Source organism: Cetorhinus maximus, chromosome 10 (assembly GCF_964194155.1).
Source record: "Cetorhinus maximus chromosome 10, sCetMax3.hap1.1, whole genome shotgun sequence".
NCBI lineage: Eukaryota > Metazoa > Chordata > Chondrichthyes > Lamniformes > Cetorhinidae > Cetorhinus > Cetorhinus maximus.
The window spans coordinates 82,632,824-82,657,142 of NC_135888.1; the positions used below are offsets into that span (position 1 = coordinate 82,632,824).

Consider the following 24,319-nt stretch of genomic DNA (forward strand, 5'->3'; position numbering starts at 1 on the left):
GTAGAAGACAATACAGTGACATAAAACAAGAAAAAATAATTATTTATGCACTTTTCAAGAATCAGATCCTTGTGGCCCTGTTAACATAAATCTAAATACTACAGATGCTGGAAATGGAAGAGTAAAGCCAAAGAAAGCAAGAAATAGTCAGCAAATCAGCACCTGTGGGGAAAGTGAAGTCAATCAGTTGACAGTGAAGGTGTAAGACCCTTACTCAGGACTGGTCAGAAGCTTCAACAAGTGTCCGACTTGAGGAGCGATGACTCAACAGAAGCAGTATTTAAATGGGCACTCTGCTGTAAGCGCTTAGTTCATAGGAATGTGTGAGCTGGGTGGATTTGCTTGTGAGAATCAGACCACCAGAGGGGGATTTCCATCTTTAAATACCTTGCACCTTATGAGGATAAGGCTATGCAGCCTGTGGGGGAGCATTCTGTTATTTCTGTGGAATATATTGAGGTCAATGTCTTATTGTTGGTACCAGGTTAGTGCCTGAACAACTAAATTGCTGCCCTGCCATCTCAGTGAGGCTCCACAGTTTTCATCCTCTTTTATGACCCTTAACCTCCCCCATTCTTAGCTTCTACCCTTCTTTCCTGCAGATCCCCATCAATGGGAAGGACAGGAGGAGGAACATAATGATCATAATTGGAAGCAGAAAATTAACTCCACTATCGCCTTATCAATAATGATGCTGATGAGGAAAATAAAGAGAATGATGATGAAGAGGAAGATAATGACAGGTTGAATGCACAGATAGACAGCAGTGCAGACAGATGAGTCTGGTTGTGAGTCCTCATGCAGTAGATGACAAAGCTGCCTTATTGCCTCTAATTAAACAAATTCTTCTTACACATACCTCCTCAGTAATATTGTCAGTTGAACTGCCCTGCCTATATAATCAATGATGTGGGGAAGGGTATTTGGTAGGTTGCATTCTCTTTAAATCCTGCCTTATTAATGGCTTACAAAGGTAGTCCATATTTCCTTGTGAAAAGCCCTCACTTGGAGGGTGGGGTAAATCTGCCAGTTGTTTCACCCCATCAGAGGCCGTAAGAAAGTCTGGATTTTTTATTTTAAATGGAGCAAAATTGTTTCCCAACTTCAGGAATGACTAATAAACCTCTTCAGGCTCAAAAGCTCCTTACTTCTACCTGCCTCAGAGATCCTGGTAAGAGCTGTGCCCTTATAGATCACAGTCTAAGTTACCACAAATGTATTGCAATAGTAAATGCAGGAAATACGGACTTACAACACTGTTGATCATTTATTTAAATAAGGGTACTAAGGACCAATGTTCTTTCTAATTTCTGTTTGTTGTGCATTAAGAACAGAAGAAACAAGAGCCAAAGCTGGGCATTCAGCCTCTCGAGCCTGCTTCAGCATTCACCATGATCATGGCTGATCCGATCAGAACCACAACTTCACTTTCCTGTCTCTGCCTCATAGCCCTTGACTCCCTGTATAAATCAAAAATCTGTCTAACTTAGCCTTGAATATATTCAATGGCCTAGCTTTCACTGCTCTCTGGGGTAGCTGGCTTGTTGCACTGCACTGTCTCTTTAAGATTGCAGTATGGCCTACATGTGTGCCTCTTAAAAGGAATGTTGCTTGTGGGCACAGCCTGTTTGTTCCCTGCACAACCCTATCATGATTGCCATACATCCACGTAGCTTAGAAGGAACAATGCTCAGGACTTGACAGGTGGATTGTGGTTAAGGGCCAGAAAATGCCAGCCAATTCAGGGCAAGTGATTTAAAGATGGAAAACTGGAAGAAACAGGTTCTCCTTGATTTCCCTGCCATAAATGTTAATGAGGGCTCACCAGGAGTATGTTGCACCTACTCCCAACTGCAACATTTACAGGCTGTGGAGCTGTCACATTGGTGAAAAAAGTTTAACTCACTGTCTCTGGCAAGAGAGTCTCTACAGTCAGTTGCCCATTTATTGCATGTGGTACATTTGTTTACTGTATAATGATAAACTGCTGCTGTTTATGATGTAGACTCGAACAAGCTGGTTGCTGGTAACAACCATCTGTTTGGCGTGAGCAGATGCTTGTAACAGAGCTCCTTTGACAATTTGTGAAGAATCTGATTTGATTTTTAAAACTCCATGTCAAAGAAGCTTATACCAACAGTAACAATCAGCCTTTTTCATTCTATTTTACTAAAATTATGCTCCTTGTAAGTTGATGCACATAAAACACACATACCCCATCATGATGAAAAATAAGGTAATGAGAAATACAATTGAATTGAATGTTTTTCTTTATCCTAAGACAAGTCCAGGCAACATTTTGGCTTGGAAATCAATCATTATTTAGATGGAGCACATGTGTAAAATATGAAAGCGATGTTAGTATTGTGTACGATGTTATGAAAATGATGTTTATCAGTTTTGTATACCTTATTTAAGTCAGGCTTGGATAACGATATTCAAGGATAAAATTATCATCTGTAAGTTAACTCCACTACATCAGTGCATAATTTGGTAGAACTGAAGTCTTTTTCTACCCACAAGTGTTAGGATCTCCTCAGAGTTGCTGACATCCATTGGCAGGACAACGAAGCAACTGACAAATTCTCCGGACATGTTGAGAGAGAAATTCCCCAAACTAATTCAGAATTATTTAACATATGCTTTGCAAACATGTCTAAGCATTGCTATGGTCATGAGGGTCTCTGTTTTAAGCAGATCTATTGTTTCAAGTTATTGAAAGGGATGTAGACTGAGCTGGTTCTCAACTTTTTATTAGAATGTGGCCTTCAGCAAATCTAATGGTCCCTCTGGAGTTTTGAAAAAGCAAGATTAGCTTTATTACCTGGATTACAAATGTTCTGATGTTTTGAACCACCAACACAAGATCAACTCTTCAGGTAGGAATACAGAAATATGCCCTGAACATGTATGTATAACAATTGTATAGCAGGATTATGGGAGAACTCATGTACCTATCCATAAATAAATGGCCCTGCGGAAATGGACACTTGACTATTATTTGGTACCAACTCTTCCATTACATTAATTTACCAGTTTTCTATTGGGAATAGATAAAAAGATTTTTCTAAAAATTACAGAAATATGAAGTAACCATCACAAAAGAGCAAATTAAATGATGTCTACTCAGCTTATTCTTTTAATGACTCCAAGTATCAATAAGAATTTGTTCCCGTATATTAGGGCATGCTTCTTAACATCTCCAATTGTACATTTTTCTGTATGAAGTGGATTGTTAAAAAACATATTTTCCCATCTGAAAAACTTTGACAACTGTTTTCTTTCATTTGTAAACTGATATGTCTATCAACTGAATTGCAAACAAACTATTCAATTAAGTCAAATAATCCATTTCCAGTATGTTCAGAAGCCTATTTGAGTTTGGTATTTCTGGGAATCCATCGGTCAAGATGGCTATATTAACCCAAACAATAAGTCATGTTGCCATGAGCAGAGTTAACAGCATTTATACAAGCAATGCTTGGCTTCCAAAGACTCCAGTTGAGAATCTACATTTGAGCAGAATTATCTTAGACTGATTAAAAGAACAGTTCCATTCAAGTGGAAAGCCACTATATAGAATACAAATGCTTTGTAATTGAGTTGGGAAGCGAACAGTATCATTATCAGACTCTTTACTAAAAGCAACTGTTTTTTCTTTTGACTATTGAAAATTCCATGCTAAGAAAACAGATGGTGGCCCAAGTTCACCTCCTAAGGAGGTTACAGTTTAATGGACATAACGTGATTGTTAGTTTTCACTTTCTCACGTTCCACTGTATATTAAAAGAAGCACACACGATATTCTTACAGGATGAACAGAGTGGGTGAGAGACAATTGCTATTGCTAATCATGTACTCATAATGCAAGGAGATTAAAGGAGTTCTTTAGAGTTTTCAGGATCTAATAACAATAGTCATCCTGGGATTTTATGAAGCAGAAAACATTTCTCAAAGTCCTTTTTTAAAATAAGATGGCAGTTTTCACTTAATTACAAAAGTGACTCAATATTCCAGGAAAGGCTCACCACAACTGAAACCTTTGGGCTGGAATTTTATGACGCTGTCATGACGGGAACAGGGCCGTAAAATGCGGCGAGCCATTCTAAACTCCGCTGACTTCGGCTGGACCGTAAAGTCCTGTTGGCGTAAAATTCTGCCCCTTTTGTTAATGCATGACTCTATTGTTCTGTCTTTGGGCTGGATTTTACGTGCCCCTGCCAGGCGTGTTTTTGGCAAGGGGGCATGTAACATAGGGCATGTGCCAACCCCACCATCTTCCCGCTCACCCCCATAATATGGGGGTTTGGTGGGTGCCAAAATCAGCAGCCTGCTCACCATATTTAAATAAATAATCAAGGGTCAATTGGGCTCGTTAACAAGCCAATTGACCCTGATAATATACTGCTCACGCAATAATACGGTTGGTGTGGGCAATCGAGCAGGAGAGGACGGACCATTTTTTGAAAAAACTTTTTAAAAGAGCAGGAAGGAAGGTGGAGCTACTATTTTTGGGGGTACCCTTTGCGCATCAGGGAGCAGCCCCAATAAGATGGTACCCCCTCTTTCTTCCTACCCACCTGCTCCGTAAAACACTCCACTCCCCCATCCCCCACCCCCTTCCATAAACCTCCCAAACGCTCCCTGCCCAAGACCTTGCTCCGGGATTCATTGCATCTTCTTTTTGGGCCTGCTTGTAGTACTGGCAGCACCCACTAATATGCTCTTGGCACTGCTGGGATTGCTGGAGCTGCCAGCCAATCTGATTGGCTGGCAGCTCCTGAGGGCAAGACTTCCTCCCCAGTGAGGCGCACAAGTCCCACTGGCAGGCTATTTAGCCCACCCCCAGCATGTTGTGGCTGCAGGGTGGGCTGGTGTGGAGCGAGTTGACTTCAAACTGACTTTGCTTCCAGGGGTGGGGTGGTGCAGCTACCCGCCCTCCCACGCCCACCACCCCCCAATAATATGCTGCCCAAATTTTTTACCATTCAGAAAAAAATCAATTATGCATTGTAAGGTAACCTTTCAATATTGAGCAAGTAGATTTTAACAACTACAGCAAAAGAGCAAATTTATTTTAAAGCATGAGATAACTGCAGCCTATGTGAGTGCAGTCAATTTTTAATGATAACTTATAAAATCAATAATAACTTCTCCTCCTGGAAAAATAAGAACATAAAAATGCAAGTTAGCATTCCTGTTCTGTGGCAAGGCCTGGCCATCTTGGAAGTGCATTGCTGTGAAGAGCATCAGAGCTGCATCTTCCTATTCAGAGTTTGACTCGGTTTCCTTGACAGCACATGGTACAATGACAAATGTACTAAATTCCAACATCTGTCATTGTACCAGCTGAAGGGTAATCTCTTCTAGAAACTTCCTTAAATATTAAAAACAATGATAAAATAATTGGCTGGTTAAACCAACATATAAACTTTTTTTCAAATTAACACCAGTGCTCTTGACATATGGTGGGAGAACATTGGAAAATTCCCCAGCTCATGATTTTCCAAATGTTAAAACAGCTGATTGAAAAAGCATGGGCTTTGCCTTTGGGTGCACATTTTTGCAATGTATGACATCTGATCAGGAGCATGGAGGTGAAAATCCAAGCTACCAAAATCTAATTTAAGAGTACTACTCTGCAGGAATAAACAGGAACTCTGTTGTTCCTGCCTGGGGCCTATCATCCGGAGCTGTACTGTTATAGAACTATTTGTAGACCATATAAAAATGTCAGTGACTTTGTTTTAATCAGAAGAAAAAAAGCTGTTAGGTTTACATTGTTTTGTAAAATTTGACTGAATAAAAGATTTTTATTACCATAGAAGCATGCAAAAGGAAACATCTAGGTTCTAAACAGTAAACAACAATGTATGGATTGTACAAGCATGCGTGGTATGGAGCATTTAGGATGAATTTTATTCCGCACAAAGTTTGTAGAAACAGTAATGTAGTCATTTCAAAATATGAGAAAGTATAACAGTAAAAATTATAAAACTGAATATATCATAACACATGCAGAGTCTGAATGCATAGACCCTATTCACTGTTGAGTTGTAGTATATGAAATACATAAATACAATGGGAGAAAATACTTTTTTATCTGCAGGGGTTTCTGCTTATTCCATGTGTCCCTTTTTAATGGTACAAATAAGGTTACTCCCTTCTTAAGTTTCAAAATGGGAGGCAGTAGACAGTCTGCTGGTAATAAGCCAACGTCTTGAATTTAGAAATCTGTTTTAAAGATACTTTGATAGATGGAAAGGCATGAGTAAAATATTAATATGTGTAGCTTGATAGCCAGATTTGAAATTTCTAGTTGTTGTTTCAGTTGCAGTGAATTGTAAAGTCCAATGCATAGAACATTTATAAAGGAAGCTAGTAATATTGCTTTGTCTCACAAGGTGCAAATAATATTCATAACTTGGTTGTTTATCTGCTTCAGGCAACAACTTTATATTAAAGAAATGTCACATGTAAAATTGCATTTTGGATGCTAGATTTTAGCTTTGGCAAAACTCAAGTTGGTTTCTCCAGGAGCATATGGCTGATATCACGTTGAAAAGGAAAGAGAAATTCATCCATTTTACTAAAAGGCACTGGCGTTCACCAAAGACTGTAAGACATACCTTTGTTGAAAATAATCCCTTGTAATCTTGGTCTAGTTCTCTCCAAGTATTGCACTATATAGTATCTTGTTGATAGCAACAAAGATAGAACTATTTCATCTGTAAATAAAGCTGAACAAGTAATTTTAGCCTGCACACAGAGGTCTAGCAGTATGGTTTATCATTCCTTTGAGGCATGGGAAAATGTGGTGGCATCCAACATATTCTCTAGCAAGAGACTGAATGCAATTTAAGTTAATTGATAGAACTGGGCTATGCTAATGCACATATGGCAGATGTTACAGTTTTCAGATAATCAGAAATGTAATTATTTAGGGTGACTGTAGTCTAGACATGAAAAGACAGTGGAGAAGAGCCCAAAATGAAACAAGATATAGCCATGATTTTGGTTAGAGACCAAGCTGATCAACATTCCTACCAACTTTTACTTAAATAACAAGTTAGTGTCATATTAAACTACTAAAAATGTACCATACTCAACATCTCATTAGGTTCCTTTTCAATAGTTGATGAGGATGACAGATTGTTTGGTTCCAGGATTTTGCAGAAAATTCTCTGTTCTCTAATTTCTGGAATATGCAAGTGACTGCTCCAGACTAGATCTCCTCTCTACGGGTACGCACCTCTTAAAACTTGTTTAAACGCTAAGGCAGTCAACAACAACGACAACAACTTGTATTTGTATAGCACCTTTAATGTCATAAAACATTCCAAGACTCTTCACAGAAGCATTATAAAACAAAATATGACACTGAGCCATAGGAGGAGATATTCAGGCAAACAACCAAAAGTTAAAGATGGTCAAAAAGGTAGGTTTAAGGAGTTCTTAAAGGAGGAAAGTGAGGTAGAAAGGTTTAGGGAGGGTGTTCCATAGCTTAGGGACCAGGCAGCTGATGGAGTGACTAAAATCGCATAATCACAAGAAATTGGAATTATAGGAGAGAAGGTATCTCAGGCTGGGGATTATGGAGATAGGAAAGGATATGAAAAGGAGGGTGAGAATTTTAAAATTGATATGCTATTTAACTGGGAGCCAGTGTAGGTCAGGCGTGATGCATTTGGTGTAAGCTAGGACACGGGCAGCAGAGTTTTGAATGACCTCAGTGGAGTATAATATGGGATGTCATCCAAAAGTACATTATAATAGCCAAGTCTTGATGTAACTAAGGTATGGGTGAGTCTTCATTTTTCACTAGACTTCTCTTGGCCAGCAAACAGGATGGTACAAAAGTTTACATTGAAACTTTGGGCTCAAGTCCAATGGTGCCTGATATGCAAAGCTACCTGTGACATGCCTATCCAGTTCTAGTAGCTCTTTTGAGAGTTGTGGAGGATTCTGAACATTCTGCTTTGTATATGGTGGCAGGAAGAGAACATGGAGCGGAAGAAAGAACTGAAGAGAACAAAGAGAAGATCAAACAGAACAAAACCAAAAGCCCTCTAGGGCAGACATGTTTACATTGGAAGCTTAACAGTGGAGGGCTCAGCCTATGTTCATAAATACAACTTTTTATGCTCAAGGGTATCAAATGCTATGGGAATTTTAGGTTTAATTCTCACATGAAGTTCTGTAGATATCTTTCCACTAATCTTTTGCAGACATTAACAGTACACACACTTCTTCGGATGTTGTGTTCGAGCTATTCAAAATACTATTACTGCATAAATCTAATGATAAACTGTCTCAGTGCACTATTTCTTTTAATTAATTTCTACCACAGGATATTTCATTCCTAACCAATGACCTAATTATAGCCCTTCCAAAGGTAACAACCAATATTTCTCAAAATAAAACCATAGATGGAAATGTGCTAGGGGGATATTTAAGTTCTACAACATTTTAAAAGCAGCACCTTAATCTGCCTTCAAAATAGAAGGAGCTGCGTTACAATCATCCCCAACCATCAAAAATGTCTCTACCAGCACAGGAAATAATTAAACTTTTTGTATAAAAGGTAGAAAAATAAGCAGCTTGTTCAACTCCATCTTTAAGTATTTTACGTATTTGAGTATTTACAGCGGATTTTACTATTCAAAATCTTGCTTATTGGTTGGAATACTCTCCATGGACATATTGTACACTCAGCATTTTTAACTGAAGTAAAAAAAAAATCACAGAGAAAGCAAATTAAATCAGCCTTTCAGTTCTATCTGTGAGGACTTTTGGCTAAGAACATGCTGAGGAGAGATTTCATATTCCAAAGAAAACAAAACTTCATTAAGCCTATAATTAGCAATTACAGAAAACAGATTTTTTTAAACACAAAAACACATGCACTTGTTTTCTTCTGAGTGGGGAACCCATGATGAACTGTATTACTATTGGGTTGATGATCTGTCAAAAATAATAATGTAATGAATCATGTTAAAATCCTATATTCGTTAGCTTTAGAAGGAAAGCAATTCTTTGCCTGTTCAGTCTGCCATTCCTGCTTATTTAAACAGCTTTTAAAAAGCTACGAAATTCAATCAGCTGTGGTGTTCAAGATGCTGTCTGACCTACTTATACTGGTTTCCCACACATTTTGTTGGTCTAATTTTTTAGAAAGAACTAGCAAGTTCCAGAAAAATACTCATTTTATTGCTTTTAGACAAAATGGGGGTGTTGAGACGAAAATGAAGCATTATATCTAAAATTCAGCAGAGTATTATTTTCTTAAATTCTATACATACATAATGGGCAGGATTTTTCAGTCGGCGTGTGGGGGTGGGCCTGACACGTCGACGCGTAAAATGATGCGCTATGACGTCGTGCAACTGTCCCAATGTCATCGCAATGTTTCATTTGGCGGGCACGTGCCAGAGTTGCCTGCATGCCCACCGATATGTAAACGGCCTATTAAGGCCATTAAGGAACTGACTAAGGTTATTGTTAACGCTGCCCATCCAACCTTAAGGTTGGCAGGCAGGCGAAAATGACAATCGGCCTTTACGTTTTTCATGAAACCTCATCCACAAGCGGGATGAGGTTTCCTAAAGCTTTTATTAATTAAAGTTTAAAATTTTCATAAATATAAAAACAAGTCCCATCTCATGTGACACAGTCGCATGAGGGGACATGTTTAAATACATTTTTAAACCTTTTATTCATTAATTACAATAGCGATTCAATCTTCCTGTGGCAGCTCTGTGCCTCGGGGAGATTGAAGCGCTCTTTCGCGTGCATGCATGAAAGAGCGCTAGCCTCGACTCTCTCTCCTCCCCCCACCCGCACAGATAACGCTGAGCGCTACGGCTCACGTCTTAGACTGGGTGTGGCCTGCCCATGTGAAATGGCAGCGCAGAGCCGATTGCGGCCCGGCGATCGGCTCCACGACTGCCCCCACCCGCTCCCGCTGAGCCCGCCTGCCACTTGAAAAATTCAGGCCAATGAATTAAAACCAGTTTCACCCACAGAAATTATAGCCAAATGGGTCCAGGCTATGAACCTGAGGGCAGAGGCCCAGGAATTGCTAGAAATTATTTTTTGGGTCACATCTAAATAGTTGCATCAAGTGGCAGGCTCCCGTTGCACTCACACAGGTACTTAACCGATTGAGAGATTGGTTTTCAAAGATTCAGACTGTCTGTCTCATGGCTGCAGCCGCCAAGTGGGTCTCAGGATTGGGGGTATGACCGCAGGCAGTTAGTGCTTTGTGGAACTAGAAGCAGCACTCCTATTCCTTTTGGTTCCACTTCAACCTTTTTTCAAATATTGAGATGATGACCACAGGCTAGGCAGCATCAATGACTAGAAAATCTGCACAAAGCATGCCTGACACTTGCTTAAATCAGAGCAGTCCAATTTTTCAAGACATATGCAAGGGGGATAATACTTGTTTTATGCAGCCAACCTGGGTGTATGAAAAATGGTTTAACCCCATCTTGGATTGGACATATTTTAAATGTCTTTGGGGCACAGTATGTTAGTCCCCAAAACTGGACCTTGCTGGGCCCATTTTAAGACCCCTGTGTCTCAGCTTAAAATGATACAAATTTTAGTCAGTTTGCTTGTGGCTTTTGATCAATGGAGAGGGAAAAACAGTCAATTCGAATACTAACATCATTTTGGGCTTGTTCAACGTACATCTGCTGGGCAGCATTTTGTATTTAATAGTTTGCTACTTAATACTACCTTAGTACATCCACTTCTTAAAAGGTGTTTATCAGTCTGCCTTGTTCTAGTTGGGAAGTCTGTAGCTTTTAAAAAGTGATAGTTGTGTCAATTAAAAATGAACAGGATCATTATACAAGAATATTACTTACATTACAATTTAACAAAACAATCACCAACCATCAATTATTTTCCACTATATGAGGAGCTTGCTAAGCTTAGCTGCTGCAAATATATGTATTGTGTACAGCTCCTTTCACTTACTCTTTAGTGCTGAATGGGATTGCTTAGCAGTTTCAGTCCAACTCAAAAAGTCTTGTGTAGGTTACTTTACTGTCTTCTGAAGACAATAAGTTCAACATGAATAAACAGGATAAAATCAGTAACTGGAATAAAATGAAGAGGGTTCTCTGATCTCTGGGAAAACGACAAATTAAAACAGGTATCTGGATAAGTAAAAATACTTTGGGGCTGAGGGACTGTGGCCCACATAAGAGCAGTGAGAAGCACAACAACCAAACATATCTAGGATAGCTAAAAAGGGAAATTCAAAAATGTAACAACCCTTTCTGCCAGAAATTAGTATCTGAACAATGAACATGGTCTGTACCACTGAATATTCTGGTTAATATGCTGTCTCAGACAATATCCGAGACAATGTCTGGCTTGAGATAAAATTAATGGTATCCTACCATTTTATGTAGTGACCAAATTATTTAAAATGGATAAGGAAGCCGTTTTAAAAAAACAGTTAATTGATTGAAGTGCAAGTTGTTCATTTTTTAAAAGCAAATTCTACTGAAAGAAAATGAACAACTTTGAATTTAAAATGCACATCTTTTTATAGAATCTCAAAGGCACTTCCAAGACTTGAGAAGATGGCAATATTGCATCAATTGTTATGGCCTTTCTTCACCACATCATTAAGGATTAACTTGAAAAATTTATATTGAATTATCAACAATGAAAGCATTAAGGTACTGTGGATAATTGAGTCAAATAGGATTTGTTATAAATTTTAGGTTTGCTTTAGACCATCGCTTGATTTAATAGCAGTGTTCACCCTTAGAAGCAAATCCTGCCTTTGCTTACATGCAATCTTTCACCCATACTGCCCAATATCTAGTAATGCAATCTGGGCAACAATACTTGTTATCTCAAATGGTACCAGATCCACAGCCAGTGCCATAATGTGCATTTCTCCAATCCGATAGGCAGATTGATTAACACTTTAATAAGGCAAGGCCAAATGAAAAAAATGATGGTAAAAACAAAAAACTGCGGATGCTGGAAATCCAAAACAAAAACAGAAATACCTGGAAAAACTCAGCAGGTCTGGCAGCATTGGTGGAGAAGAGCACAGTTGACGTTTCGAGTCCTCATGGCCCTTCAACAGAACTAAGTAAAAATAGGAGAGGGGTGAAATATAAGCTGGTTTAAGGTGGGGGGTGTGTGGGGGGGGGGGGGGGGGTGGGGAGAGGTGGGGGGGGGAGGGTGGCGAGGGTTGTAGGGACAAGCAAGTAGTGATAGGAGGAGATAACCAAAAGATGTCACAGACAAAAGAACAAAGAGGTGTTGAAGGTGGTGATATTATCTAAAAGAATGTGCTAATTAAGAATAGATAGCAGGACAAGCAAGGTATAGATAGCTCTAGTGGGGGTGGGGTGAAATAAGACTAAAAGGGCATAAAAGGTATAGATTTAAAAATAATGGGAAATAGGTGGGAAAAGAAAAATCTATAAATTATTGGAAAAAACAAAAGGGAGGGGGGAGAAATGGAAAGACGGTGGGGATGGAGGAGCGAGTTCAGGATCTAAAGTTGTTGAACTCAATATTTAGTACGGAAGGCTGTAAAGTGCCTAGTCGGAAGATGTGGTGCTGTTCCTCCAGTTTGCATTGAGCTTCACTGGAACAATGCAGCAAGCCAAGGACAGACATGTGGGCAAGAGAGCAGGGTGGAGTGTTAAAATGGCAAGCGACAGGGACGTCTGGGTCATTCTTGCGGACAGACCGAAGGTGTTCTGTAAAGCGGTCACCCAGTCTGCGTTTGGTCTCTCCAACGTAGAGGAAACCGCATTGGGAGCAACGAATGCAGTAGACTAAATTGGGGGAAATGCAGGTGAAATGTTGCTTCACTTGAAAGGAGTGTTTGGGCCCTTGGACGGTGAGGAGAGAGGAAGTGAATCGGCAGGTGTTGCATATTTTATGTTTGCATGGTGAGGTGCCGTAGGTGGGGGTTGAGGAGTAGGGGGTGATGGAGGAGTGGACCAGGGTGTCAAGGAGGGAACGACGGAGGCGAAGGAACTGAGAGAATGGGATGGAGTCCTTCCAGGAAGTGGGGTGTGAGGAGCTGTAGTCGAGATAGCTGTGGAAGTCGGTAGGCTTGTAATGAAAAATGATGGAATGTTTGTTTTTATGCTTCTACCTCTATTTACCTATACGGTTCAGTTAGTTTACATTGGGCAGCATTTTCCCATCGGCGAGTGGGGGGCGGATGCCCATTTGCCGACGGGTAAAATGACACGCGGTGACGTTGGGCGGGTGTCCCGATGTCACCGCGCGTCACTTAGATTTTCAGTTTGACGGGCACGCAGCCGACTCGGCTGTGTGCCCGCCGAACTGTCAAAAGCCTATTAAGGCCATTTAAAACCTAATTAACTCAATTTAATGAGCTGCCTGTCCAACCTTAAGATTGGTGGGCAGGCGAAGAGCGCAGGCGGCCTTCGCATTTATCATGAAACCTCATCCACAAGCGGCATGAGGTTTCATGAGCTGTTTTAAAATCTAATATAAATTTATACATTTATTCTTTGACATGTTTCAGCTCAAGTGAGAGTGTCACATGAGGGGACATGTTCTAAAAGTTTAAAAATCCTTTGTTTAAAAGTTTAACACTGAAACAAATCTCCCTGAGGCAGTTCCGTGCCTCAGGAAGATCTCTGCGCTCTTTCACACGCATGCACAAAAGAGCACAGGGAACCACTCAGGGAAGCCTCCCCTGCCCACACAGGGAACGCTCAGCGCTTCCGGGCACGCGTCACGATGGGTGGGCCTTAATTGGCCCGCCCACGTAAAATGGTGGCGCGGACCCGATCGGGGGCACCGATCGGGTTCGCGCCTGCCCCCACCCGCTGCCGCACAACCCCCCCGCAATGGGGGGGAAATTTCTGGACATTATGCTGTCATACACTGATATCTTAAAATCATATATTGACCAACCTGTCTGCATTATGTTAAATCTTTAAAATTGTTTCCAAAGTCTGCATCAGAAGGTTTAACTTTAACTTTGTTTTCTTGCCACAATTAACTTTCATGCTGGACCTCCTTCTCCTCCCTCACCAGTAAATATTGGTTCTTCTCTCTCTGCTGCCATTCTACTTTTACTTCAAACCCACCCTCCAGGTTCTGGAGTTGATCTTCTTTGATCACACAGTTCGTGGCGTGATTTCAGCTTTAGCGGATTGACCATTTGCCGGCTGCAGAGAGGGATTCCTGATGTTGCAATAGTTTTACAATATCAGAAATTGTCACCCAGAGTTTGCAGAGGTATCAGATTGGAGGTGAGAGTGACATAAAGGGAAAAGTGAGGCACCAAACAAGACCATTTTTTTTCTTGCTGACTGATTGATAAAAATGCGGTCTCAATTTTCCAGTAAGCCTGATATTGTTGAGAGGCAGGTTAATAGGAACCAGCCAATCAAATGTCCAGTACCTGATCCAGGCGCTTCACTATTCCAGTATCTCACCCAAAGACTCGCCATTGAGGCATATGGAGCATGTGAATTTGCAGTAATTGCTCACTAGATATCAACTAAACTTGCCAAAAAGAACTTTCAGCTTTTCCATGTTTATGCAGATACATTTTTAACACTGAGATAAGTCTTAATTGCTGCCATGCAATAACTTTTTATAAAGCTCTGGTTCAGCTCCAACTATAGTATTTCATCCAGTTCTGGTCACCATTTTAGGAAGCATGTGAGGGTCCTTGAGAGAGTGCAGAGGAAATTACCAGAATGGTTCCAGGGATGGGGGATTTTAGTCACAAACTTAGGACAGAAAAGCTGTGGCTGTACTCCTTGGAGCAAAGGAAATTGAGGGGAGATTTGTACAAGATTATGACGGGCTCAGATAAAGTAGACAAGGAAAACTGTTCATCTCAGCTAGTGGTGCAATAATTAGGGAGCACCGATTTAAGGTCTTGGGCAAGAGTAGCAGGGGGAATACAAGGAAGAACTTTTTACACAGTGAATGGTAATGACCTGGTACTTGCTGATTTCAAAAGGAAATCGGATGGGTACTTGAAGGAAATAAAATTGTAGCGATATGGGGATAAAGTGGGGAAGTGGAATTGACCAGTTTGCTCCATGGAGAGCTGGTACAGGCTCGATGGGCTGAATGGCCTCCTTCTGTGCCATAAATGACCCTATAAAAGCAGCAAGTAAGCGTACAGACTAAGAGTTGTAACAAATCTCCATTATATCAACCTGCTATAAATGGGAGTAGTGGCGGGCGACCCTGGAAAGAGAGTGGAGGCAGGCTATGGGTAAGGCCTGCCTTGGCGCTCTGGCACTTTGTTGAAGGTATCAAGAAATGAATAAAAAAGACAGCTCTCCAACCCTCACCCCACACACTCCCTCGCCTCTCCCCATGCCCTCATTCCCCCTCCCACCCCCTCATACCCTCCATACCAACCTATGCCCCTCCACCCACCCTCATGGCCTCTCATACACTCCAGGCCAACTTATGGTCCTGCACCCACCCTCATGTCCCTTTATAGCCCCTATACCAACTTAGTGGCAACTCATGCCAACTATGCGCCCCACACCAGCTTTTGCTCTTACACCTACCATGCCAACTCTCCCAGCATGGACAAACCTCAGGACCAAAGCAGAGGTTAAATAGAGTTATTAATATCTATTAATGAATTCACAATTTCAAAAAAACCACTCTCATTGATTAAAAACCCATTCACTACATTTAACTTCCTTTAATCCCTTATGAAAACAACCACTTGTATTCCTAGTCCCTCTTTAAAGAGTTTATCACCACTTGTAACTGTCAATGAAACTGTGAATTGAAAGGTGCTCCAATAGGTTGTGCAATCAGTCATGCAACACTAATTCTGTAATGATATCCCTCAGGCTTATGTCAACAGACAGAGTGAAACAGCAAGCACTGATCATTTTTTAACACTGCAGGCAGCATTTTCTAATATTTAAAATGATGGCCATTTAAATGCCTTGAGAGCTTGCAGTTCTTTTAACAGTTCTCTTGACAGTTCCAATGAACTTGACAGTTCCAATGAGTTATGTACTTTTTATGCACATTCATGTGTACTTTTAACAGTCCCAAAGGATAACATATTCTCCAAAAGGACACCTGACTTCTCCCAAAAGTATCCTGGGACATATCCAAAAAGGTATCTTACCTCCCCAAAAGGGTACCCTCCATCTCGAAAGAACTCCATCCACTTTAGACCTTCCTTTACTAGGTCTAAAGTGCACAAGTCGTATTTTGGACATCACACTAGCCAAAATTAGATCTGACTGAGGCAGCTTTTTAATATGCGCTTTAATATGCGCACTTTCCTCCGTGAATCACAGATGTGCACATTAGAACCTGCTCCTGTTTCCACCACCTGTCCCCCGCGAAAATGGTGGGAGGCCAAGTACAGTGGTGAGACCTCCGGATCTGGACCTCTGCTGCCATTTTCCCTAGGGCAGAGAGCCTCTCCATCTGCGCAAATGTTCTGGTCCTTGTGTCCACAGGGAAGAGAAGGAGGGGCTCCACACCTCTGCTCATCTAGGGTTGGTGACTAAGGTTGCCAATTTTAATAGCCACAACCTCTTAAAAGTGGATTCTTACCAGACAGCCCAAGCTGTGAATTCAAAAATAACACCATCTCCTACTGGAAGTCTAAAGCAAATTACATATTGTCTTAAACTGTTGTGGATAATAGTTTCAACGGTGACTCCATCAACACAAAAAATTTCTTCTTTGTCTCAGTAGTTCCAGTATCACCCTTTGTAAAATGAACAAAGAGGTGGCTTTATCTTGAAGTCCAGAACTTGATTTAATATCAGAAACATCTTATACTTTAAAGCAAAAATACCTCCTGGGTAAAATGGTCAATAATAACTAATTGTGATAGAGTTATTGGAAACGTTATACTTGCTGATTTTCAAAATAAAAATTTGATTTACTACAACAAATATGAAGGTTAAACCCACAAGATAAATAGTTCTTTGTTATAAATGCTCCAATTGAGCTCAATGTACTATTGTATTATGATCGCTGTGTTGTTCAACATTTTCAAAATTTGTTGGCATATGGTGTATCTTTAAAGTAATTTGCACGTTGCTGCATGCAAGGAAATGCTAGCAAGTTTCAGCTTGTGAATACAAGGTATTGTTGAGCTGTCCAGGCAGTAACAACAAGCAACGGGTCTCAGCAAGGAGTTATGTGACTTGCGGTCAGGAAAATTAATACCAGGGGAGCAGAACAAAACAGAAGGGTACAACTGCATGCCACGTGCACCAAGATAAAAAAACATAATTTTATTCCAACATTAAAAAAAGGATTGGTGTCAATAAGTAAGATATCTGTCAGAAAATACACTGTAGGCATCAACAATACACCCCAGTGTTATAGTTTGTTAATATAAATCAAAAGCCTGACATTAACAATCTACTGTTGTATTTTTGCCATTTCCAGGACTGCAAACACTCCAGCTTACTACTGACATGAAGCAATGGAAACAACTAAATACATATTCTTCAATCTAAAACATCCCTAATATTTAACTTCAAACAGAGCTATGCTGACTGGCAAACAAAGCATTCAATCTTCATGTAACAATTGCATTAGTTACTATTTTATGACCTGATAATAGGGTTATTTGTTCACCACCATCTACATTTTTGTAATTCTTGTTTCAGCCGTTTTTATTTTCAAAGTGGCGCTCAGTAAATTTTTCAAAGTTATCATTCAAAAGTGTCCAGGCCTGCATGTAATGGGCTGAATAATATGGGGGGAGGTGGTGGTGGTGATGGAGGGGAGGTGAGGCAGAGGTGGATGGTATGCTCCCACGGGAAAGCATGTCAGTGTGGAGCCAACCAGCTCCACGCCAAGCAGCTCCCGCAGCAATAAAGCATTGTGGGGCTCTTTAACCGGGGCTGAGTGGAGGGCTTGAAGTCCTGCCCTCCAGAACTGCAGGCCAATCTGATTGGCTGGCGGCTCCATCAGTCCCTGCAGTGCCAGGAAGGCATCAGTGGCCACTGCTGGGATCGCAGATGAGAGTGGAGACCAAGTCCTAGGATCCTGGGGAAGGCAAGTCTGGGGTCTTGGGCCAGGAAGGTTTGGGAGTGTTAGGGACAAGAGTGGTGGGGGGAAGAGGGTGGATTTAGGAGACGGAGCAGGTAGGAATGAAGATGGGGTTCAGTCTAAGGGCGCAATCGCCAAAGGCATGCCCGGAAGAGCAACCTCACCCACTCCCTTCCTTCCCACCCTTTAACCATTTCAGGTTAAAATCAGGTTTTTCACTCCTGCCCTGCTGCGCATGCCAAATCTATTATGGCACTGGCTGCATATTATTAGGGTCAACAGGCTTGATAAGAAGTCCAATTGATCCTTAATTGGTCATTTTAATATGGTGGGCTGTCATGAAGATATTGATGTATATAATGTTATTGGAAATTATTTTAAAATGGACTTGTGGTTGGGTCTATGTCTGTGGATGTGAATGTGTGTGTCTTAATTGCATTAAAGCCAGCTAGTCTGTGTGCTTTGATGTATAGTAGTTTTGAGGAGTCAAACTGTAAGGTACAGGGTACATTTGCATTTTGTTGAATAAACCATTCAAAGACTGGGGGTGAAATCTTGCACCTAGTTAGGAGACACCAAGCAATATATTTATATTATTAATAAAATTGGTACTGTAAAAAGGGTTTCATTGTTAGAAGAGGCGGAGTTCAAAGGGCCTGATGATACAATGAGAATTTGCATTCAAAGGGAAGGCTAGGTATATACAGAAGAGATTTGTGTGTGAGTCAGAAGCATGTCGCCTGTAAGCCTACAACTGTGCGAAGTAACCTCATTTTGAATTTGTAAGATAAAATGTGCTTTGCCTGGTGCCTGTTTAAAGTCTGTGGGTTGATGTTGCCTTGGTGAAGATTTATTTAGGAGCGATTAATTTGGGGATTTGTTTAAAATTTATTATGGTAATAATTTGTAGACATGTGTATGTGTTTAATTCCTTGTTAAATTAATAAATGTTTAATTTAATTTATATAAAAACCTCTGGAGGCTTAGTGGTTTCATTCCTGAATTTAGAGTTGCATCTCAAACATACCAATTGAAAATATAGGTTATGACAGTTGTTTAAAATTTCCGACTGGGATTTTAAATAACTCAGCCTTTACCAACTGCTGTGTCATAACAAATTGGGGGCTCTTAGTGGGATAATATTTGTAATTCCTTGATCAGTTTGGAATTGGTGAATCTTAAGGTTAGGAGTACAACAAGCACTTTGAATTCAAGAGTTGGTGAGGTTTTTTTAGAAGTGGTGAGACTGCAAGATTTCACCCCCAGTCTTTGAATGGTTTATTCAATAAAATACAAATTTACCCCCTACCTTACTGTTTAACATCTCAAAACTACTATACATCAAAGCACCCAGACTAGCTAGCTTTAATTCAATTAAGACACACACACACACTCACACCCACAGGCACAGACCTGAACAAGTTCAATTTAAAATCATTTCCAATAACATTATATACATTAATATCTTCATGACATGGACAGGCAGCCAATTTCGGTGCATGCACGCCCACCAACCCCCGTATAATGGGGATGAGCTCTGGGGTGGGCGGGAAGGTGGTGGGATGGGTGCCCACCCCATTTTACATGCCCCCCCTGCGTGAAACACGCCCACCAGTGCCATGTAAAATTCAGCCCAATTCTGTGGAGATGCATGAAACAGTGTTTGCCACTTCAGCCGGTAGCTGAGTTAATCTGACCACATTCTGGCAGCCGTGCCTTCAGCTGACGAACATCTAAGCTTTGGAATTCCCATCCTAAAACCGCCGCTTCTCCACCTCTCTTTCTTCCTTTAATATGCTTCTTGAAACCTACCCCTTTAAGCAAGCTCTTGGTCATTTGTTCAAATATCTCCTTATGTATCTTGCTGTCAAATTTTGTTTGATAATGCTCCTGGGAAATGCCACGGGATATTTTACAACATTAAAAGCACTATATAAATGCAAATTGTAGTTGCTGGAATGAGAAAAAAGAAATTAGCCAGAGCGTCTGTCCCTGGTTACCATCCAGCTGGAAGTGTGCCCAAGTAGGTGCTGTGTGAGGACAGGGTTGGCCTCAGCTGTGATGACTGCCATAGTCAAATGACCCAGCAACAGTCACCATCAATGATTACACCTGAATAACGGTCACTTGAATGATGTGCTGCAGGGAGATCAGTGTCTGTGGAACTGTACAACCTTCAGAAGAGCAGAGGTGCAGGGCAGAGCAAAGCATATTAGCAAGAAAAAAAGAAAATAAGTGATAAAAATGTCTGCCATTGTCACCATGCATTACAATAGCGGGAGATGTTCCTCAGCATCTTGAAAGGATTACCACCACCCAAAGTTATTTCCTTGTTGCTATGAGCCTTTCACTCAGTTGTACTCCAGTTATATAGAATTTACAGCACACAACCTATTTGCCATTTTCCAAGGCCATTTGCCCCAAATGACCTATGCAGGTGTTTATGCTCTACATAAACCTCTTCCCACTCTACTTCATCTAGCCCTATTAGCACACCCTTCTATTCCTTTATCCCTCAGGTAGTTAACTTCCCCTAAATACATCTATGTTATTCACCTCAACAACTTCACGTGGTAGCAAATTCCACATTCTAACCACTCTCTGGGTGTAGAAGGTTCTCCTGATCCTTAGTGAATTTATTTATGACTTGTATATTTGAGAAGCCTAGTTTTGAACTCCCTCACAAGTGGAAACATCTTCTTTATGTCTACCCTATCAACACCCTTCACAATTTTAATGATCCCCATTAAGCCTTCTCTTTTCTGTACAATAATGTAGGTGAAGTGTTATGTTTATTGGAACTGAGGTAATCAACCTTCTGTGGGTCTTTTCTCCGTTCTATTTTAGAAATATTTCTTAAGGTTTGGGCTTGATTTTCTGGTCGGCTTTCAGCCCTCCTATTTGCTACTTTAAACAAAGCATTTAAGGCACTGAGTTTACTTTGATTTGCTTGTAACTAAATTCAAACAAGAAATTAATCAAATAATGGGTTCATAATAATCTACTAAGAGTCAGACTTGAGAGGTAGAATATAGCCAAAAGGTGGAAGAAAAATCAAATCTTGTGTACTGTCGCTTTTAAAATCATAATTTCTGAAAATAATTTATTTGACATATTATGTGCCATGTATGTTTTATAACACTGCAGTTAGAGTATTATAGCCAGTTTGGGCACCTTACTTTAGGGTGTATGTCAAAACCATGGGAAGTGTGCAAAAGAGATTCACTAAGATGGGCTGAGAGTCTTTAGATATGAGTGAATATAAAAGCTGGGGCTCTTTCCTTTAGAACCAAGGAGGTTGCTCGGGGATCTTAATGCTAGGGTGTTCAAAATGATAAAACATTTTTATTTGTTTTCATTTCAGACTTCCAGCATCTGCAATATTTTGCTTTGTATTAGTTTTCATTAAGATGGGTTGAAAGGCTTTAGATGTGAGTGAATAGAAAAACTGATGCCCTTTCCTAAGTGAATAGATCTTTCCCAATGTTGGCGTAGGTGTGAAATGTTAAATGGCCTTCTATGGTGATATTCTATGATGATAGCTTATAATGTAGATATGTGCAATGAGCTTCTGAAACATTTACTATTGTGATTTTCACCTTTTAAATTAAAATGTAATACCAACATACAGAAGACCTGGAGATACAGGCAATCATTTCCTAACATAGGTTAAGTTGGAAATTTAAACAACCCTCACACACTTTCATTCACTCCATTTCATGTTCAATTATCAAAACTTTTTTTTGAGATTCAAAACATTTTCCTCTGACAGCACAAAGAAAAACAGTGGTATTGCAACCTAAACACTTTTTTTTTCAGACGTGCCAGGCTCTCAGATAGAACACATGTTGCCTTTATCATCCCCTTAAATAGAAACAACATTAAACATCCTCCGGGACACACACCCACCCTATCAACGTCTTGCTTAAATCCCAAGAAGCAGCCTTGATGAAAGCATATATCATCTAATAGTAATGCTTCGAGAGATTTTCGTTTTGAACGGATCAAAAAATGTTTCACCAAAAATTGTGAAAACATATTTTGTTGTGTGGTTGCCGCGCCATGTTTAGATGATAACTCAATGCAATATGAACATGACAGTTTCTGGCAATAGCCAGCAGTGGCTTTCTGCATTAATTAGTTCGATTGTGAAACACATTTTGCAGACAAAGACACTCACCCCATTGACTGCTCTGCTAACTAGAGTGCCCCGAGCCAGGAGCAACTGTCACATTGTCCCACCACCTGTTTGGAACTTTTTGTAGCTCAGGGCAATGAAATGTCCTCTAACTGAAACACACACCCACCCACTCCCTCTCTCTCCGACAGCTGAAGACTGGAAGCCCCCATGCAGCAGTTAGTTGTGACTAAAGATAGCAGAATGTTTAAACAGTCACACGGAGCACAGTCCACATTCAGCGCGAGAGCTATTTATTTCTTATAGATACTTGACAGCTATGGGGCTGGTTTCCTATTTCTTTCACCGGCATCCGTTTTTTAGACAAGAAAATCACCCCAATGAGCTTCTGCGCTTCTATATTTATAACTGCTTCAGTCACGAAAGGCCTTATAGACCTATTTATAATTCCTTGGAGTGGCTTAAGATCAGAGGTGATTGCCATAAAAAGAGCTGAGTTGTTAAGCTACCCTTAATTGATGTATTTTTGGTTCACTCGGCTTTTTAAAGATATTAGCTTGACCGCAATCAGCACGGGTTAAACCAAGAAACGTGCACTTCCCATCCACAGCAAGTTATTTTATCGAGGTGGCTCCCTTGTCCTTGTCAGGGTGATATGCTTCACTCTTGTCTTTTATGATTATAATCAACTTCTCCAGCCGCTTGTGCAAATTGACCGAGAGACGACTTCGCCCTCGCAACCACTCAGGAGCATGGAATGGTTGGAAGAGCCGAGGTGAACAGCCCGCGGGGGCTGAGACTTACAGCGCTGTCCCCGGCTGCCAGTGGATACAGGGGCGGGGGGAGAGTCCAGCTCTCACAGCCAGGCTGCAGCCGAAGCTATGCATCAAAATCACAGGAGCTGCTTTGGAAAATCGCACCTTCCCATCCACCAACCCCCCCCACCCCACCCCCAATCAAAAAAAAACAGCCACATCTGACAGCCTGAGCTCTGTAAGATGTGCCACACACAAGCAGAATGGCCATCAAAGCGAAAGCTGCAGGATTTGCTTCGAATAACAATCATCAGGATAGGTGACACACAAAAAATAATGGCAGCGCTTTTTATTCAGGAGGAAAACCTCTTGAGATGGGAAGCGATTCAGGCTCTCACAGATAGGTTTCTATAGAAGCTGAAAAATAAATATCTGTAGCCCCCAGAACAGGAGAACAAGGTGGAGGAGAGGGAGCTTCCTACCTGCATGTGTTTTCTGAGCACTGTTTCCCATCACTTCCTTTCATTTAAAGCAAGGCAGAGCTGCTGAGGTTTCTTTCATGGGTATTTCACCGATGTTGTAATTTCTGCTCCCGGCTTCAGAAGGTCCATCTACTCGCCGGAGCAAGATGTTTTACTTAAAAAAAACCAGGGAGGTTTGAGTCTCCAAAGTGATCTCCAAAGCACCGCTTGCCTTCGACACAAAGAAAACCTGTGCAACTGCTCGTGTGCGTTGCTCCCCGAATGGTTGATCAGAGTCCTCCTTATCTGGAGAATCGCGCAGAGTGCAATTGGCCAGGCTACACACACACAACACACACACACAGTCGACGCTGAAACGACCCACTGGTCCCTGACTTAGAGAAAGTCAACTACTTCCGACTGCGATCTCGATTGATCCTCCACCTCCTGTCACTGCTTCCCACCGTACAGGATCGATCATTCCCGTGCAAATCCACACGCGATAAATCCCAACTCATCCAACCACACCGCCTCGGGAATCCTGACCCCGGACAATGCTGCTGGTCATCTGCACCGAGAGCACCAACATCTCTATTATTTCCTGGCAGCCTGACTGCAGCCCCCACCCCCACCCCCAACTCCCACACACACACAGTCACAATCGAAAAACTGATTCTTAATCTGTGACTGGCATAGTGTGAGAACTACATCACGCCTTAGGAATGCTTTATAGAACATAATGTATAGAATAACGCACTGGTACAATCAGGATGGATTTATAGAACCGTTATGTTGTGCACCATCATTTCATCTGAAACTTTTATAAAATATATTAACCAAATAAATTGAATTCCTACAGGGTTTATCCCTTTCAACATGAAAACAATATTTTCTTCGCTCGGATCATATGTTGATTTTAT

The 24,319-nt window shown here is 40.9% G+C and overlaps 1 protein-coding gene across 3 annotated transcripts in view; it reads right to left on the reverse strand.

Moving 5' to 3' along the window:
* Nucleotides 1-23,986, reverse strand: part of neurl1b (neuralized E3 ubiquitin protein ligase 1B) — a 71,179-nt gene extending 47,193 nt beyond the window's left edge. For 2 of the 3 annotated variants that reach the window (XM_078550698.1, XM_078550694.1), the window contains exon 1: nucleotides 23,421-23,986. In XM_078550698.1, coding sequence (XP_078406824.1) covers nucleotides 23,421-23,451 — 31 coding nt within the window. In that variant the 5' untranslated portion in view covers nucleotides 23,452-23,986. Of the gene's footprint in view, nucleotides 1-22,780; nucleotides 22,901-23,420 lie in introns of those variants that run through there. The other variant, XM_078550697.1, reaches the window with a different exon arrangement.
* Nucleotides 23,987-24,319: the final 333 nt, after the last annotated feature.